This window comes from Amia ocellicauda, chromosome 7 (assembly GCF_036373705.1).
Source record: "Amia ocellicauda isolate fAmiCal2 chromosome 7, fAmiCal2.hap1, whole genome shotgun sequence".
Lineage (NCBI taxonomy): Eukaryota > Metazoa > Chordata > Actinopteri > Amiiformes > Amiidae > Amia > Amia ocellicauda.
In genome coordinates, this window is record NC_089856.1 from 14396414 (window position 1) to 14415180 (window position 18767).

General features: G+C 46.0%; 1 protein-coding gene across 1 annotated transcript; it reads left to right on the forward strand.

Annotated features, from left to right (window-relative positions):
• Positions 1-197: 197 nt before the first annotated feature.
• Positions 198-6074, forward strand: gpr84 (G protein-coupled receptor 84). Its single transcript, XM_066708623.1, has 3 exons — positions 198-843; positions 1938-2439; positions 5075-6074. The coding sequence occupies exons 2-3, from the start codon at positions 1939-1941 to the stop codon at positions 5819-5821; spliced, it is 1248 nt and encodes a 415-aa protein (XP_066564720.1). The 5' UTR covers positions 198-843; position 1938; the 3' UTR covers positions 5822-6074.
• Positions 6075-18767: the final 12693 nt, after the last annotated feature.

Here is an 18767-nt window from a genome sequence, read left to right on the forward strand (position 1 = left end):
ACAGTGGTTGAAGTGTGAAATCTATATGAGAGATAAAAGGCTCAGAAACAGGCTGTACTACAGCGGTGGGGAAGGACGCTGCAGACTGGCAGGGCGATAGGTTACATCACAACCCCTCCAGGTGTCTGGGGTCTTACAGTGCTGCAGAGTTGCCATACAGTGCAGTATAGAGTCACGGGACACTGCACTCTCTCTCTGTCACTTGATCACCAGTATATCAGTATACCAGTATACCAAATATCCCTTATATTTTTGGGACATGTATCTGTAGACTGCCATGGATCGTAGGCGCAGATAAAGTTTTCGGAGCGTCCTCCGTCTGGGTTCGTATTGCAGCCTTCGTTTTGCCAACCCATGCATTTTGGTTTGCATTTTGAAAAACAACATCCATTCTTCCGTCTCACATGCCATCTTAGTGTAAACAACGCAAGCATGAAACGTTACATCCTGTGACGCACATCCGCTGTTGCCGGCAATTTGTTTTCTGTGTGAATGCATCCTAGCCGGCAATTTTCCGCCTTTCAAACCCAGTGTGAATGGGGGGCAACGGGAAAAAAGCAGGAAAATGTTTCATTCATATATTTACTTTCATCCAGTGTGAATGGGGCTTTAGTCTCTCTCCATTCCTAAAGGGAAGTGGGCAGAGGAAGTGTGTAAGCAACAGTAAGCAGAAAGAGTTGTGATGGGGTGGGGGGGGTCTAAAATTGAGCAACAGGTATGGTATGATGCAGAGACCTAAATACAGAGACATGGTGAGAGAGACAGAGAGACAGAGAGACAGAGACAGCGACCTGGACACAGAGGGAGTTCACTTGGTCTCGTCCTGTTGAGAGCTCTGCTGAGGTATGTGCCTTTCCCATTGCAGCTTGCAGTTCAGAATTGTGTCAGTGTGTCTGTGTGTGTTTCTGTGTGTCTCTGTCTGTGCGTGTGTGTTTCGCATCTCATCAATAAATACCTGCAGCACCACTTTTTTACCCAGCTTTTCCAAGTATTTTCTGAATCTTTTCAGTCAGGTGTCTATGAACGTTTAAACTACAGTTTATGATTAGGTTCTGCTCTTGAGTGTTTTAGGTTTTCAGTTGCTGGTGCTGTTGCCTCTTGTGTGTCTTTTGTAGATATCCAGTGCAGAAGTTGTTCACGTTAGGCAATTCAAGTGTGTTACATCCTCATCCTTCTTCCAGGTGGTTAGACTAGGCGACTTTTTTGAGAATCCTAATTGGTCAGTACAAAGCCAACACTAAAGACTCTTGATATATTATGATCTAAATAGCCATAGGCATTGTAACATGTGTAACACACGGGCATGTATTGCCATAGAAACAAAAAACAATGTTACCAATAACGCAGTTGAAACAGGAAAAGGTCCAGGCCAGCTTTCACCCACGTAGCTGTGGTTTGGTTTAATTTGCAGGTGTGTGCAGACATTGTGAAAGCATTTTTGCAGCCTAAGTTTCCCACCGTTTATGTGTTTAATTTAAAACATTTTAAATTTAAAAATGTCTATTTTGATATAAAATAAATGATACTCTATATGTCTCTATGTATATAGCTTTTATTTTTTCCTGTTTTTCTTAATTCATTGGCCAATTGTCCCTGTGCTGTTGGTTAACCAATCCTACCACCTAGTGGTCAAAATACAATATAGCAGGGACCAAAATATAGATTATTATTATTATTATTATTATTATTAATAATAATAATAATAATAATAATAATAATAATAATAATAATATCATAATGACACACTCACACACATACACACACTCACACAAACATGCATAGACTACACACATGTTCACACACTTACACTCATACACTTACACACACACGCAAACTAACTCACACTCACACACACACATACACACACTCTCTCTCAAACACACACACACTGACACATACATATTATAACCATTAAATCTGTGTCTGTTTCTCCACAGGATGCCATCAAACAACACCACCAAGGTTGACACCTTCTCTTGCAGCCACCCCAGCGTGGAGGGGTACCGCTACTTTGGGGTGCTGTGGGGGTCGGTGGTGGCGACGGTTGGCACAGTGGGCAACATGATGACCCTGCTCGCCTTCCTGCGGGATCGCCGCCTGCGCACGCCCTTCAATGCACTCATCTTCAACCTGGCGGTGGCCGACCTGTTGTACTGCGCCGCGCTACAGCCCACCTCTGTGGACACCTACCTGCACCTGCGCTGGCGCGGGGGGGAGATTTGGTGCCGCGCCTTCGGGCTGCTGCTCTTCCTCTCCAACAGTGTCTCCATCCTCACGCTCTGCCTCATCGCCGCTGGGCGCTACCTCCTGGTGACACGGCCGGCCACCTCCCAGCGACTGCTTTCACGCCGAGGCCTGGCCCTGCTGCTGCCTGCCACCTGGGCCCTGGCACTGGCCAGCTTTGGCCCACTTTGGCCCATCTATGTCTTCACCCCCCAAGTGAGTGTATGTGTGCATGTGTGCATATGTGCATGTGTATGTATGCATTTATGTATGTATGTATGTATGTACAGTTAGGTCCATATATATTTAGACAGTGACACAATTGTCATCATTTTGGCTCTGCACGCCACCACAATGGATTTGAAAGGAAACAATCAAGATCTTTCATTTTTAATTTCAGAATAGTTACATCCAAATTGGGTGAATGGTGTAGGAATTACAACCATTTTAATTTGTGGGCCCCCCAATTTCAGGGGCTTAAAAGTATTTGGACAAACTAATATAGTCATGAATTAAATTCAATACTTGACTGCAAATCCTTTGACTGCCTGAAGTCTGGAACCCATAGACATCACCAGATGCTGGGTTTCTTCCCTGGTGATGCTCTGCCAGGCCTGTACTGCAGCTGTCTTTAGTTACTGCTAGTTCTTGCCGTCAATTGTGCCAAAAATGTGGCCAAATCAACTATTTGGTATATTATGCACTGGTGAGCTCAGGAACACCAAAAGGCACGGAAGACCATGGAAAACAACTGTGGTGGATGACAGAATAATTATTTCCCTGGTGAAGAAATAATTTCCCTGCCAGATCAAGAACACCTTCCAGGAGGTAAGCGTATCTGTGTCAAAGTCAACAATCAAGAGAAGAGGGTTTACCACAAGATGTAAACCATTGGTAAGCCCCAAAAACAGGAAGACCAGATTAGAGTTTGCCAAAAAACATCTAAAGAACCCTGTACAATTCTATAACAACATCCCATGGACAGATGAGACAAAGATCAACCTGGAGAAGGGAAGGAACTGCTCATGATCTGAAGCATACCACCTCATCTGTGAAGCATGGTGGAGGTAGTGTTATGGCATGGGCATGTATGGCTGCCAAGGGAACTAGATTGCTTGTATTTATTAATGTGACTGCTGACAAAAGCAGCAGAATGAATTCTGAAGTGTTCAGGGCTATATTATCTGCTAAGATTCAGCCAAATGCTTCAAAACTCATTGGACGGTGCTTCACAGTGCAGATGGACAATGACCAGAAGCATACTGCGAAAGCAACCCAAGACTTCTTTAAGGCGAAGAAGTGGAATGTTCTGCAATGGCCAAGTCAGTCACCTGACCTGAATCCAATTGATCATGCATTCACTTGCTGAAGGCAAAACTGAAGGAAAAACGCCCCAAGAACAAGCAGGAGCTAAAGACAGCTGCAGTACAGGCCTGGCAGAGCATCACCAGGGAAGAAACCCAACATCTGGTGAGGTCTATGGGTTTCAGATTTCAGGCAGTCATTGACTGCAAAGGATTTGCAACCAAGTATTGAAAAACACAATTTAATTAATGATTATGTTAGTTTGTCCAATTACTTTTGAGCCCCTAAAATTGGGCCACCCAATTTGGATATAACTACCCTCAAATTAAAAATGGAAGTCTACACTTAAAGTACATCTTGATAGTTTCCTTTCAAATCAATTGTGGTGGCGTACAGTGCGAAAATGATGCCAAAATCTAATTCTGAAACTCACTCTCCCACCTGCCTCCTCTACTGACACTATGTCCTGGTCCACGAGTCTAAACCCTCGCTGTGGAGCATAAGGAAATGTGGAAATATTAATGTGACAGATAAAAACAAATTAACAACTGTATTTATACAGATGGGTGACAAATTAAAGGAAAAATAAATGAGTGGAGGAACATAACGAATGCAGATGCTTCCAAAGAGGTGTACTGCATGATACAATTAAGCAATTAACATCCTATCATGCTCTGTAGCATGTATAAAAATGCTGAGCAGGACCAGCTGACCTCAATTTTGGATCAAGATGGCAAGAGGAAAGGATCTAAGTGACTTTGAAAGAAGGGTCATTATTGGGGCACGAATGCCAGGAGCTTCAGTTACAAAGACTGGCTAGTGTTCTCGAGAAGTGGGTGAGTGCATGTGCGGCGTAAACCAAGAGAATGGTACAGGCCTGACCACTTGACCCCTACAGTGAGGGGGGTCCGGAAGCTCTTTTATGCTCTGGGGGGCATTTTCCTGGCATGGTTTTGGTTCACTTGTCCCCTTTGAGGGAAGGGTCACTGCAAATCATTACAAAGTTATACCTTTAGCCTATGGTGAAACATTTCTATCCTGATGGGAGTGGTCTCTTCTAGGATGACAATGCCCCCATCCACAGGGCACGAGGGGTCACTGAATGGTTTGGTATGACCATGATATGGTATGAAAATTATGTGAATCATATGCTATTGCCTTCACAGTCACCAGATCTTAACCCAATTGAACACCTATGGGAGATTTTGAACTGACATGTTAGACAGCACTCTCCACCACCATCATTAAAACACCAAATGAGGGAATATCCCTCCAGTAGAGTTCCAGAGACTTGTAGAATCTATGCCAAGTTGCATTGAAGCTGTTCTGGTGGCTCATAGTGGCCCAACACCATACTGAAACACTTTATGTTGGTTTTTCCTTTAATTTGTCACCCGTCTGTATGTGTGTTAGTGTGAGTCTGTGTGCATGTGTGCGTGTATGTGTGTGTGTGTATCGTGTTTCAGGTTCTGGTGTTTTCCCTGTTTCACCATTTTGTTCTATGTTCTTCCCCCTCTCCCCTCCTCCTCCTCCTCCTCTCCCCCAGGTATGTACATGCAGCTTCCATCGCACCAGGGGGCGCCCTTACACCACCCTGCTGCTGCTGTTCTACTTTGTGTTCAGCCTGGGCTGTGTGGGGCTCTTCTACTTTCTGCTGCACCGCCGGGTCAGAGAGGCCTCCCGTGCGCTGCACCGGTACCGCCTGAGCCGCCGTTCGCAGGCCAAGCCTCCTGGGGCCAAAGGGGGGAGTGGGGCTGAGGACAGCGGGCAGCCCACTCACAGCGTGGAGATCAGCAGTTCCGAAAACAACAGTGTTGTGGAGAAATCAGAGAGAACCCTCCAACCAGACTGCCAAGAAATCCAAAGCACCCAATATGCCCCTGCTCCAGCCCCTGCCCCCTCAATTGCCACTGCCCCTACCCCTGCCCCTGCCCCTGCCCCTGTCCACTCTCTTGCCACTGTCACCCCTCCTGCCCCTGTCCCCTCTCCTGCCCCTGCTCTGCCCCCTGCTACATCCTCCCCTGAGCAGGATGCGGAGGTGGGCCGTGTGACCCGTATGTGCTTCGCAGTGTTCCTATGTTTCGTGCTGGCCTTTGCCCCCTTCCTGTTGCTCAACATGGTGGACAGCAAGGGCCACGCCCCGCAGCCTCTGCACATGTTCTGTGCCAACCTGACATGGCTGAACAGCTGCATCAATCCCGTGCTGTACGCTGCGCTGAACCGCCACTTCAGACAAGCCTACTGCGCCCTGCTCTCCCCCCTGACACGCTGTTGCAGGCGGGGGAGAAACTGAGGAACATTCAGCACAGCAATCACACACACGTATACACATACACTGTGATGCCATGCTGGATGGTGAGGTGAGGGACAACCTTGAATTGTCCTGCACCTCCCCCCAGAGGTGGAAAATTACTGGGGGAACACCTGACCCTCTGTTCCCTCAGTGACTGGCTCAAGAGAAGCTAGGGTTTTATTTGGGTTTTGTCTGTATGTTTTTCTTAGCACCCCGCACTGTACATAAATAAATTCTCCACTTTTGCACCATACCCGTGCCTGTTGTTTCCCGAGCCCCGCCATCAGAGCATAGATGCCATGTCCAACCTCACATGGTGTTACACGCACACACGCACACGCGCACACATGCACAAAACAGTAAAATGGCGATAGGGACACAAAACAACAGCAGCAGCAGCACAGAAGACACAGCAGCAGTGTGACAACACTGAGAAACATGCGCAGTACCGAGTCTGGGCTTACAACAGAGCAGAACACAATAGGGCTGCACAGAACCTGAGACCCGCACACAGTGACTGCAGCCACCACTCAACTCCGCCCCTCGCAGCTGCTGCTGTACATCTCGCCTTCCTCTTTCTCAGAAGTCACTTCCCCCTTTCTCCCCAGCCCATGCATCTCACACTCCAAGAGGCCCCCAGTTTTCAGTTCCCCATGTGGGGGTGGGAGCTCTGTAGATGCATCTCTTGCCTGCACAGCTCTGCAGTCTTTGCACTCTTGCAGTTTTGGGGGACAAGTCGCAGGGGCCAGTAGAGGGGTAACTAGCAGTACTGGTTTTATTTATGGTAATTCTATATTATTATTATTATTATTATTATTATTATTATTATTATTATTATTACTATTATTAATTGATTTATGGGCAGACACCTTATCCAGGGCCACTTGCAGTTTGCATGTACAATACAAAAGTGCAGTAATACAACTCAATACAAATTTCAAATTAAGTATTTCAAATGTGCAGTAGTACAGTTAATATAAAATACACATCATACATCCTAGATTTAGAAGAGAAATCACATTAAATAACATGAGATCTAACAATGTATAAGTAAGCAGGAGCATAATGAAGCATAGTTATATAATGCACCTTCCGGCGATTACTCAAGACACATCTGTTCAGACTGTACCTGTAATACAGCAGCTTATTCTGCTAAACTGTTCAGCACTCCTGTAATTTCACACATTATATAACTAAAAACAAATATATAAAAACAAAAAGCAGAATGCAAAAGCAAAAGTAAGAACACAAATGCAAAAAGAGAAACACAAAAACAAAAAGCAGAACGCAAAATCAAAAGTAAGAACACAAATGCAAAAAGAAAAACAAGAAAACAAATGAGAACACTGCATTATTTCGAAGCCCACCATTGTTATGAGCAAGCTACATGCCCACACAGGACTGAAGTGCTGTCATTGGTCAGGGTCTCTGTTCTCTGCCCTGCTCTGATCATGAGAGAAACGATCGATTTAATGTACAAGTGTTGATGCATGTTATATTACAAAGGTTACAAAGTGATGTTAGCCTACTTTAAGTGTTTCTTAAAGCAATTGCCATGCACATGGTGTGTTGGCGAGTTAACAGAAACAACTAAACACAGATGTTAAGGCAGAAATAAGGACTGATTTCTCATTAATGAAGAACATCATGCTTTTTTTTTTAGCTGAACAGTAAAGCGTTACAGTTCACAGACTACTGCCTGTGTGTATGTGGGTCTCTGCGTGTGTGTGCGTGCACGTACATTTAATACATATGAGGACAGTGTTCACTGTCATGTGAAGATATTGTTCATTGTTTAGCTATGTTACTTTAAGTCTTTACGACAGCGAGAGTGTGAAGTCCGAAAGACGACACCACGTGATATATACAGGAACACTCAGAAAAGTTAGAGAGTTGATGCAGGAGGTTTTTTGTAAAACTAAGGAGTTCTATAAAGAAACTGCCTACACTCAGTCATTTTACATGGTGTCAGAAGTGTCGAAAAGACAGGATTCTAATGCGTATTGATACGATGGCAAAGTTTAATCCACTGGCAAGTTTTTCCTTCGATAAGCTGACGGAGTGGTTGGATTGGAGACAGCGCTTTCAGAGATTCCGGACCGCTACTAAATTGGATAAAGAGGACAGAGAAGTACAAGTGAGTTGTCTCATTTATGCCATGGGAAGCGAGGCAGAGAACATTTATAAATCGTTTGTGTTTGCCGAAGAAGCACAGAAAAATGACTTCATGGTCGTTCTGGAAAAGTTCAATGAGTATTTCTTCCCGAGAAGAAATGTTATCCATGAACGTGCGTGCTTTCATCAGAGAGTGCAAAAACCCGGGGAGAAAGCAGAAGTTTACATTAGGGCGCTGTACGAGCTGTCCAAGCACTGTGACTTTGGTAACACGCGAGACGAGAATAGTCGCGACCGCATAGTGGTCGGCATTCTGGACAAAGAACTCACTCACAAATTGCAATTAACAACTGACCTCACGTTAGCACAAACAATTCAAACTGTCTGGCAGTCAGAAGAAGTGGCCACACAAGTCAGCATGCAAGGAGAGCCAGTGGGCTCAGTGAGGGCGGTTGCTAGCTCAAATAGGAAATATGTGAGTGGACAACATAAGCCTAGAGACAAAAGCCGAGCAGAGGGTCATGTGAAATGTGGCAAATGTGGAAATGCACAGCATGCGAGCGATGAGCGCTGTCCTGCAAGGAAAGGCAAATGCCACAAATGTCAAAAAATTTGACACTGGGCCAGAGTATGCCGTAACAGCAGGTCAGTAAGAGAAGTTACTGAATGTTTAGACCAACCTGCATATTTTTTAGGCACTGATTATAATGCAAATGGGCTCGAAGAACAGTGGACAGTGCAGCTCTTGGTGGGGGCCACCCCTGTAAAATTCAAAATAGACACCGGAGCTGACATGAAAATTGTGGCGGAAGAGACTTTCAGTACACTAGTCCCAGTAATGACACTTAAGCCTGCTAATATCACACTAGATAGCCCTGGAGGCAAACTTGCCTGTTTGGGACAATTTCAAGCCACTGTAGTGTATAAGGAGAAGCCTTACTCATTTTCTGCCTATGTGGTCCGTGTACATAAAGTCAATAATCTGCTTAGCTGCTCCTCTATCTGCTGAAATGAACCTCATGAAGAGAGTCGAGGAGGCTATCAAAGAAGACTACCATGGGGCTCTCGAACACTACAACGCATATGGCAAACACAGCACACTTAAAACAGACCCTGTAAAAATACAGTTAAAAGAGTCAGCACAGCCACACGCCGTACACACTGCAAGGCACGTTCCCATACCGATGTTGCACAAAGTGAAGGAGGAGTTGCACAGGATGGAGAACAACGGTGTCATAGAGTGTGTAACACGGCCAACAGAATGGTGCGCGCCCATGGTGACTGTTTTGAAGAAAAATGGCAAAGCCCGCATTTGTGTGGATCTAAAAAGATTAAACGAGGCTGTGAAAAGGGAGCAATATGTGCTACCAACTGCTGACGAGATTATAGCTAAGCTGAGTGGTGCAAAAGTGTTCTCCTCTCTAGGTGCAGCCAGCGGGTTCTGGCAGACTCCGCTCCATCCGGATAGTTGCGGACTTACCACCTTTATTACACCATTTGGGAGGTATTGTTTTAGGAGACTCCCCATTGGCATTTCCAGTGCCCCGGAGATTTTCCAGAGGAAAATGCAGAAGGCACTGCAAGGGCTGGATGGAGTGGAGGTCTTTATGGATGACATACTTGTCTATGGGTCCTCCCTAGAACAACACGACACTCGCCTAGAAAAGGTGCTGCAGAGAATAGAGTCTGAACTGCGAGAAATGCATGTTCAAACAAAACCAATTGCGGTTCCTGGGTCACCTAATTAATGAGACAGGAGTGCGGCCAGATCCAGAAAAGGTGGATGCTATGCAGCAACTGCCCCCACCACAAAATCTACAAGAACTAAAAAGGGTGCTGGGTATGGTGAATTATTTGGGGAGGTATATCCCAAACCTCTCGAAAGTAAACCAGCCACTGTATGAACTTCTCAAGCAGAAAAACATGTGGACCTGGGGACACACTCAGCAGACAGCTTTTGAGAAAATCAAAGAGCAACTTACGACTGCACCAGTCCTCGCATACTATGATGTCGCTCAAACAACCGTGGTCTCAGCTGATGCCAGCAGCTATGGACTGAAAGGAATGCTTCTACAGCTACATAACGATGGATGGAAGCCAGTAGCTTACTACTCAAGGCGACTTACTGACGGAGAAACTCTATATGCGCAGATCGAGAAAGAGTGCCTAGCCAGTGTGTGAGAAGTTTGAAAAATACCTGTGTGGCCTGGATGAGTTTAAGCTGGTGACAGATCACAAGCCGCTAGTTCCTCTCATCAACAACAAGAGCCTTGATAATGTCCCACTGCGATGACAGAGACTTTTTATGCGCCTAATTAGGTTCAAGCCAATAGCGGAGTATACGCCAGGCAAGACGTTAGTTGTAGCTGATGCACTGTCCAGGAGCCCTCAGGACTATAACACTGAGGAAACGGAAACACACACAGACGTGGAGTGCTATGTGGCTGCAGTAATGCAAGGTATACCTGCGACACAACGAAAAATTGATTGCATTAGAATTCCCACTTCGACAGATAGTGAGCTGCAGGCTGTGATCAAGCTGATTAAGACAGGATGGCCGCAACACCAGAGTCAAATCCCTATAGTGGCCAAGGCATACATGATCACCAAAGCAGAGCTCTCAGAGCATGAGGGTATTGTGATAAAGGGAAAGAGATTTGTTGTGCCAAGGGTGATGAGAAAAGAGATCCTAGAAAAGATCCATGAAGGTCATCAGGGCCTTACAAAATGTAAAGAGAAAGCTAGGGACTCAGTGTGGTGGCCGGGAATGTCAGCAGAAATAAAGCGTACAGTGGAATCGTACCAAACGTGTGACACCTCGTTCCTATGTGATTGAGACGGAACAAGGGGCAGTACTACGTCGGAATCGACGCCATCTCCAAGCTGTGCCTAACACACAGACAACACACACACATTTTGCACAAACAAAAGATACTGTTAACATCCAATCTACACCCACTGATGCAACAGAGTCTACACCAACACAACAAACTGGGGAAACAAACCCCAGCCCTACACGTGGACAGATATTAACCCGGTCTGGAAGAGTTAGTAAGCCTGTTGTTAGACTGGACCTGTTAAAAACAAAAAAACAAACAAAAAAAAAACCAGAGAGACACAGTTGTGGGAAATGTTAAAGAAAATACCTTAGGGAGGGAGGTCTGAAGTTTATTTGAATTGTTGTTCTGTTTATAAGAATGATTACAGTTATGTTGTTTGTCTATATTGTGCAGAATGTTTATTTGCCGGGTGACAGGTTGTTTGTTGTGCATGATAAATGTTGAATGTCTAAAAGAAAGGGAACAGGGAAGTTAAGACTTTTTGAAAAAAAGGGGGAGATGTCATATGAAGATATTGTTCATTGTTTAGCAATGTCACTTTAAGTCTTTATGACAGTGAGAGAGTGAAGTCGCGAAAGATGACACCACGTGCTATATACAGGAACACTTCACAGAGAGCTCATGCAGGAGGTTGTTAATAAAACTAAGGAGTTACAGTGCATCCGGAAAGTATTCACAGCGCTTCACTTTTTCCACATTTTGTTATGTTACAGCCTTATTCCAAAATGGATTAAATTCATTATTTTCCTCAAAATTCTACAAACAATACCCCATAATGACAATGTGAAAGAAGTTTGTTTGAAATCTTTGCTAATTTATTAAAAATAAAAAACAAAAAAAGCACATGTACATAAGTATTCACAGCCTTTGCCATGACACTCAAAATTGAGCTCAGGTGCATCCTGTTCCCACTTGATTGGAGTCCACCTGTGGTAAATTCAGTTGATTGAACATGATTTGGAAAGGCACACACCTGTCTATATAAGATCCCACAGTTAACAGTGCATGTCAGAGTACAAACCAAGCCATGAAGTCCAAGGAATTGTCTGTAGATCTCTGAGACAGGATTGTATCGAGGCACAGAGCTGGGGAAGGGTACAGAAACATTTCTGCAGCATTGAAGTCCCAATGAGCACAGTGGCCTCCATCATCTGTAAATGGAAGAAGTTTGGAACCACCAGGACTCTTCTTGGAGCTGGCCGCCTAGCCAACCTGAGCGATCTGGGGAGAAGGGCCTTAGTCAGGGAGGTGACCAAGAACCCGATGGTCACTCTGACAGAGCTCCAGCGTGTCTCTGTGGAGAGAGGAGAACCTTCCAGAAGAACAACCATCTCTGCAGCACTCCACCAATCAGGCCTGTATGGTAGAGTGGCCAGACGGAAGCCACTCCTCGGTAAAAGGCACATGACAGCCCGTCTGGAGTTTGCCAAAAGGCACCTGAAGGACTCTCCGACCATGAGAAACAAAATTCTCTGGTCTGATGAAATAAAGATTTGAACTCATGTCTGGAGGAAACCATGTGACGGTCTCACTAAGTTGGGTGCCAGGTGTGATTAAAAGCACACCAGAAAAGACAGATAGTACAGTGTTAGTAAGAAATTGTGGAACGTCACCAGGACACAGGTATAGTGAAATCTTAGGGAACAGGAAGCGAGAGTAAGAAAAGACAAAGAAAGATCACATGACCTGTACCCTGTGCCAGCTAACCAGAGCCTAAGACCAATAGGGTCAATAACTACATAACATATTTTAACGTTTCAGTTGGTAAATATTGTAAATAAAGAAAACAAAGGAAAATACAATAACAAAATTCAAAGTTGAATTCAACAGTTTCCCTAAACAACACAGTCCCGGTCAAACTAAACAAAGAAGTTCAATGAGGGTTGGAGGAGAATCAAAATCAAAATTAACATGTTTACCTAACAAAACAAAACATTCAATGTCACTTTCCAAATACAGTATGATGTATTATTAATTTTCCCCCCTGGTTGAGCTCAACCTAAATTTAAGGCACAAATAGGGAATGAGAGAGAGAGATGTATGATAGTGTGTGTGTGTGTGGGCGAGAGACCGCACAAGTGCACCTGCAGAAAATTGACAATTACAAAAACAGCGAACTCCAGAGAACAGTGGGGTGAAGATAGCAGACGAAGCCTATAATGTGTAGGCCCTATAACAAACACACACACAAAGCAGAAACATCCACACACAGACAGGACATACCAGAGAATAAACAAACTACAGATATAGTATTAATGTAAAGTATAATAGGGAAATAAGCCTAATAAAAGAGAAGAAAATTAAGAATTAAACTTCTAAATAGAGATTAGAGAAAGTGGGTTTTGATCCGTGGAGTACAGACAAAGGAAAAGTTTGGCAGTGTTAGGCCTAGACAATACAAGAAGGACAGAAAAGAAGAAAGAACATGGCAAAGAATAACTGATAATAATAAGAGCAAAGAGGCGCAGGGAATGGTAGCGGCAGTTCAGGGAAGAAAATATAGAAACAGAGTCAAACCAGATGCCAAGTAGAGAGTGCCAGTCCATGATCCAGTCCGCTCCCCATTAGCAGAGGTCCTCTTCAAAAGACTCGGAGCTGGGATACGCAGACAACTTTATTACCTCGCCCTCTCGCCTGCACGTCCCTGGGCTGAGTGGTCCGTCTGAAAAAAAGGATCTCCCCCGTCTCCACTTTCCCCTCACTTTTTGTTCCTCTTCTCACCTTTGACACACGGGTCGTAGTAGGGACATTTTATAGGCTTCACGAAATGCAAAAAGTAAACTGCCTTAAAGTGACAGGGGCAAATGCAGATCGTCACAACCAGGCGCCGCTCTTCACCTGGCCAATACCATCCCTACAGTGAAGCATGGTGGTGGCAGCATCATGCTGTGGGGATGTTTTTCAGCGGCAGGAACTGGGAGACTAGTCAGGATCGAGGGAAAGATGAATGCAGCTACAATGTCAGAGACATCCTTGATGAAAACCTGCTCCAGAGCGCTCTGGACCTCAGACTGGGGAGAAGGTTCATCTTCCAACAGGACAATGACCCTAAGCACACAGCCAAGATAACAAAGGAGTGGCTACAGGATTACTCTGTGAATGTCCTTGAGTGGCCCAGCCAGAGCCCAGACTTGAACCCGAGTGAACATCTCTGGAGAGATCTGAAAATGGCTGTGCACCGATGCTCCCCATTCAACCTGATGGAGCTTGAGAGGTCCTGCAAAGAAGAATGGGAGAAACTGCCCAAAAATAGGTGTGCCAAGCTTGTAGCATCATACTCAAAAAGACTTGAGGCTGTAATTGGTGCCAAAGGTGCTTCAACAAAGTATTGAGCAAAGGCTGTGAATACTTATGTACATGTGCTTTTTTGGTTTTTTATTTTTAATACATTTGCAAAGATTTCAAATCAACTTCTTTCACGTTGTCATTATGGGGTATTGTTTGTAGAATATTGAAGAAAATAATGAATTTAATCCATTTTGGAATAAGGCTGTAACATAACAAAATGTGGAAAAAGTGAAGTGCTGTGAATACTTTCCGGATACACTGTATATAAAGAAACTGCCTACACTCAGTCATTTTACATTCACTGAAAACACTACAGGGAACACACACATAATTGGTGCAATCATCTTTGTGGCATTTCACCACTCCCTTGCAGTCACAGGATTGTGTCACTTTTCCTCCCACCTTACTCTCCATTCCTCAACCCCATAGAGGAGTTATTTTCGTCATGGAGGTGGAAAGTTTATGACCACTGTCCACGTGAACAGATGTCCCTACTGAATGCATGAATGCTGGATGCCTGGAGATACAGTTAGGTCCATAAATATTTGGACAATGACACAATTGTCATCATTTTGGCTCTGTATTCCACCACAATGGATTTGAAAGGACAAAGAACAAGTAGGAACTAAAGACAGCTGCAGTATAGGCCTGGCAGAGCATCAATAGGGAAGAAACCCAGCATCTGGTGATGTCTATGGGTTCCAGACTTCAGGTAGTCATTGACTGCAAAGGATTTGCAACCAAGTATTGAAACTCACAATTTAATACATGATTATGTTTTGAGCCCCTGAAATTGGGGGACCACATATAAAAATGGGTGTAATTACTACACTGTTCCCCCAATTTGTATGTAACTACCCTCAAATTAAAGATGAAAGTCTACACCTTAAACACATTGTGATTGTTTCCTTATAAATCTATTGTGGTGGTGTACAGAGCTAAAATGATGACAATTGTGTGACTGTCCAAATATTTATGGACTTAACTGTATCTGCAGAATCCCTTGCCAGGGATGGATCAGGCATGCAAATAGATTATTTCCCAGGTGTATTGCAAGAGAGGACATAAGGTGTGATGTGGATGAGAACATGTTGCCAAATCCAGAATACAGTGTTGACTAGCATTGAACATAAGAACATAAGAACATAAGAAAGTTTACAAACGAAAGGAGGCCATTCGACCCATGGTGCTCATTTGGTGTCCATTAATAACTAAGTGATCCAAGGATCCTATCCAGTCTATTTTTAAATGTTCCCAAATTTTCAGCATCTACCACATTGCTGGGGAGTTTGTTCCAGATTGTGACTGGTTGCTCTCCTCTGAACTGCCTCTAGAGCAGCAATATCCTTCTTGAAGTGTGGTACCCAGAACTGTACACAGTACAGTACACATTGCTATATATCTATATCTGCATTGATTGGTAGATATCCTATGTATATGTATAGTGTACACATTTTTGTATTACAGTACTGGAATTACTGTAGTTCCCTTTCAAATCGAAAGATAGCCATTACCTAATGGGAAGAGCCTTCTGACCTGCCAATCATTGAAAGCATGTACCAAAGCTGCCCAATAGGGGCCCTGCTGGCAGGAGGAAGACCCGCCCCCGGCATCTGTGAAAAGTCTCCTCCTGACTGCAGCTCCCTGCCATTTCTTCTTTCACCTGCTATGAATGTGCTGACGGTTTCGCTTGCGATCCTAAAGCTTGAGAAGTGCGCTCTCCTACTCTTCGGGGTTAGGTTTCCCCATCGGATTATATCCTTTGACTATTCTCTTATTTTTCCTCTTCGTAGCTCAGACTACAGTCTTTTCTTTTTGTGTTATTTGCATTTACAGCTTCTCTATGGAGGTAAGTGTGCAGTAGGAGTCTCGCTTGGAGCCGGCCTCGGTCCCTCCTCTGAGATATAATGCACGATTTATCGTTTCTGTACCATTTTATTTTTTACAGATTCGAGTAGGATTCAAGTGGCATAGGAGAGGGTAGAGACGGAGTCTACTCCACGGAGCAGCCTCCCTGTGGTTGACCCTGCCCCTGCTCTACCCTGGAATTCTCTACCTCTATCAGCAGATTTTAAACCACTTGACACGCCAAACAAACATCGAACTTTGTCGATCCCTTGACCCTGCTGTCGACATCGATCAACCTCATCGATCCCTCGACCCCGCTGTCGACATCGTCCAACGTCATCGATTCCTCGACCATCGACCTCATGACGAGCTCACTTGACCTGCTCTCGACCTCTGCACACCCGTGTCGACCTCTTGGACCTCGACAACCTCGACTTCATCATCGAGGGGGACAGTATCAGAGCGGAGGAGTTTGCATTGTGTGGCTTTTACGGAGGCAACACGCTGCAAGAGGGCTAGAAACTCCCCGTCGGCCAGCTGTCGCAGCAAAAGCTCCGCCCACCACTCCTCTGTGGACTCTGTTCCACAAGGGACCATAGCGAGCGCTTCTCCAAGGCGGAGACGCTCGTCCTCATCTCGTGCCTCTTCAGCGAGAGTGTGGTCTGCCTCCCCATCGCCACCTCCTTGCAGACGCTCCACTGAGATGAGAGTATGCTCCCCTAGACGCAGGTCCCCGAGAGTGAGACGCTCCCGTTCCAGATCTGCGAGGCGATCCACTCCGCGAACCTCTCCATGCCGCAGGAGACAACACACAGAAGGGATTGCGTCACTAATTAAAACAGTCGGGGAGTTTGCACACAGGCTGGATTCTCAGCAACAAATACTAAACACTGTGGTGGCCTGTCTTCCGACTGGAGAGGAAGCCCCCCGCCTTCCCCAGCCGCCACCAGAAGAGACGCTATCTCATGTGTCTTCTCATTCCGATATCTCAGATGCTCTATCCTTTGCGGAGGAGACAGAGAGCGAGCTCAGTGTCGGAACCGTTTCAAGGGCCGAGTGTGTAGTTCAAGGCCCTGATGAGCCAGGCGGCTACAGTGGTAGACGTCCCATGGTGCACCCAGGAAGAGATTCCCAAAAAACGATTCATCAGGGAGAAGACCACGAAGCCCGTGTACACTCTCCCCTTGCTTGACGGCTATATGGACATCGTGCAGTCCACATGGAACGACTTATAGACTTCTGCCCTAATAAACATTGCAGGACGACGGACGCGATGCTGAAGAAGGCATATGCTGCTGAAACTTCAGTGGTCCGAGCCAATCATGCACAGGCTATCCTCATCCTGACGGGACCCCTGAGGGAGCACAAATCTATGTTGGATGTGGAGGAAATGGAGCTCGTCAACGCCTACATGACGGATTTGCTGTGAGAAGGGGCGAAGGTCATGGGGAGATCCCTCGCAGCTATGGTTGCAGCCAGATGCCATCTGTGGCTGATGCAGGCGAAGCTCCAGGACAAAGAGAAGTCCGTCCTCCTTGATGCTCCCATCACCCTGGGTCAGATGTTTGGAGAGTCGGTGGACCTCTCCATTGAGCGGTCAGTGAAGGCCAAAGAGTCAGCATCCAAATAGACTAGACTCCAACAGACTAGACAGCCGCCACAACACCACCTATGGGGACACAAGCAACCCAACAAGCCGTGGCCATGGCCAAGGCAGGGGAGGCCTCAAGCCAGACAGCAACAGCCCAGTGGCTTGCAGCCTGAGCAGCGCTGCAGAGGCCAGCCACCGGTGAGGGGAAAGAACAGGCTGGAAGCCTAAGGGCAAAACAGACACCCAGGAGCTCCCTGTGAAGCTGCAGGAGCATCCCTGAAGGGACGCAGCTGCCATCACCAACCCCACCCCCCCCAACAGACTGACCGGACTCGACCAATGGCAAGCCTGTACCCAGGACTCCTAGGTGTGAACGACGATGACCCACTGATATGACCTCCTGTTCCAGTCTGGCCCCCCCCACTCTGGCTCAAGCTCTCTCTCAGGAGATCACGGTGATGCGGGAGAATCGAGCGATGAAGACGAAGACTCTCGAGCAGGTTTCTACTCGGGGTACTTCCTGGTGCCAAATAAGGATGGAGGCATCAGGCCTATTCTCGATCTGAGGGGCCTCAACATATTTCTGAAGAAAAGACCCTTTCGCATGTTGACTGTGCAGCATATCCTCCATTCTGTCCGGCCGGGTGACTGGTTCACGTCAATAGACCTCAGGGACGCCTACTTCCACGTCCCCATCCTCCCAGCGCCTTCCAAGGCCAGGTGTACGAGTTCAATGTGCTGCCATTCGGCCTCTCACTGGCTCCCCGCACTTTTTCGAAGTGCATGGACGCAGTCTTGGCCCCCCTCAGGACAAAGGGGATAAGGATCCTGAATTACCTGGACGACTGGCTGGTGTGCGCAGACTCCAGGCTTCAGGCGAAGGAACATACAACGGAGGTCATACGTCATGTGACTACACTGGGTCTCGCAGTTCACATAGAGAAAAGCTTCCTCGAGCCCGCACATAGGTTGATTTTCTTGGGAACAGACTCTCAAAATATGCTAGCCTACCTGTCCAGAGACAGAATCGAGTCGTTGGAGAAGTGCCTGGTGTCATTCAGAAGGACATCGACTCTCCAGCTAGTAAAAGTGTGGAGTGTGGAGCGACCTCTGGTCAGCCACACACATCAATGTGCTGGAGCTGCAAGCGGTGCAACTGGCGCTACACCACTTTCGCCATGGTCTGGCAGACATACACGTCCTGGTTGGGACAGACAACACGTCAGACAACATGGCTTATGCTCCCCCAGACTACATCATGTGG

What these genes read in the sequence shown, in the direction of transcription:
- gpr84 (XM_066708623.1), top strand. Translation starts at nt 1,939, where the DNA reads ATGCCATCAAACAACACCACCAAGGTTGACACCTTCTCTTGCAGCCAC. An exon ending in TCTATGTCTTCACCCCCCAA is followed by an intron (nt 2,440 to 5,074) that starts GTGAGTGTATGT and finishes CCTCTCCCCCAG; the next exon opens with GTATGTACATGCAGCTTCCA.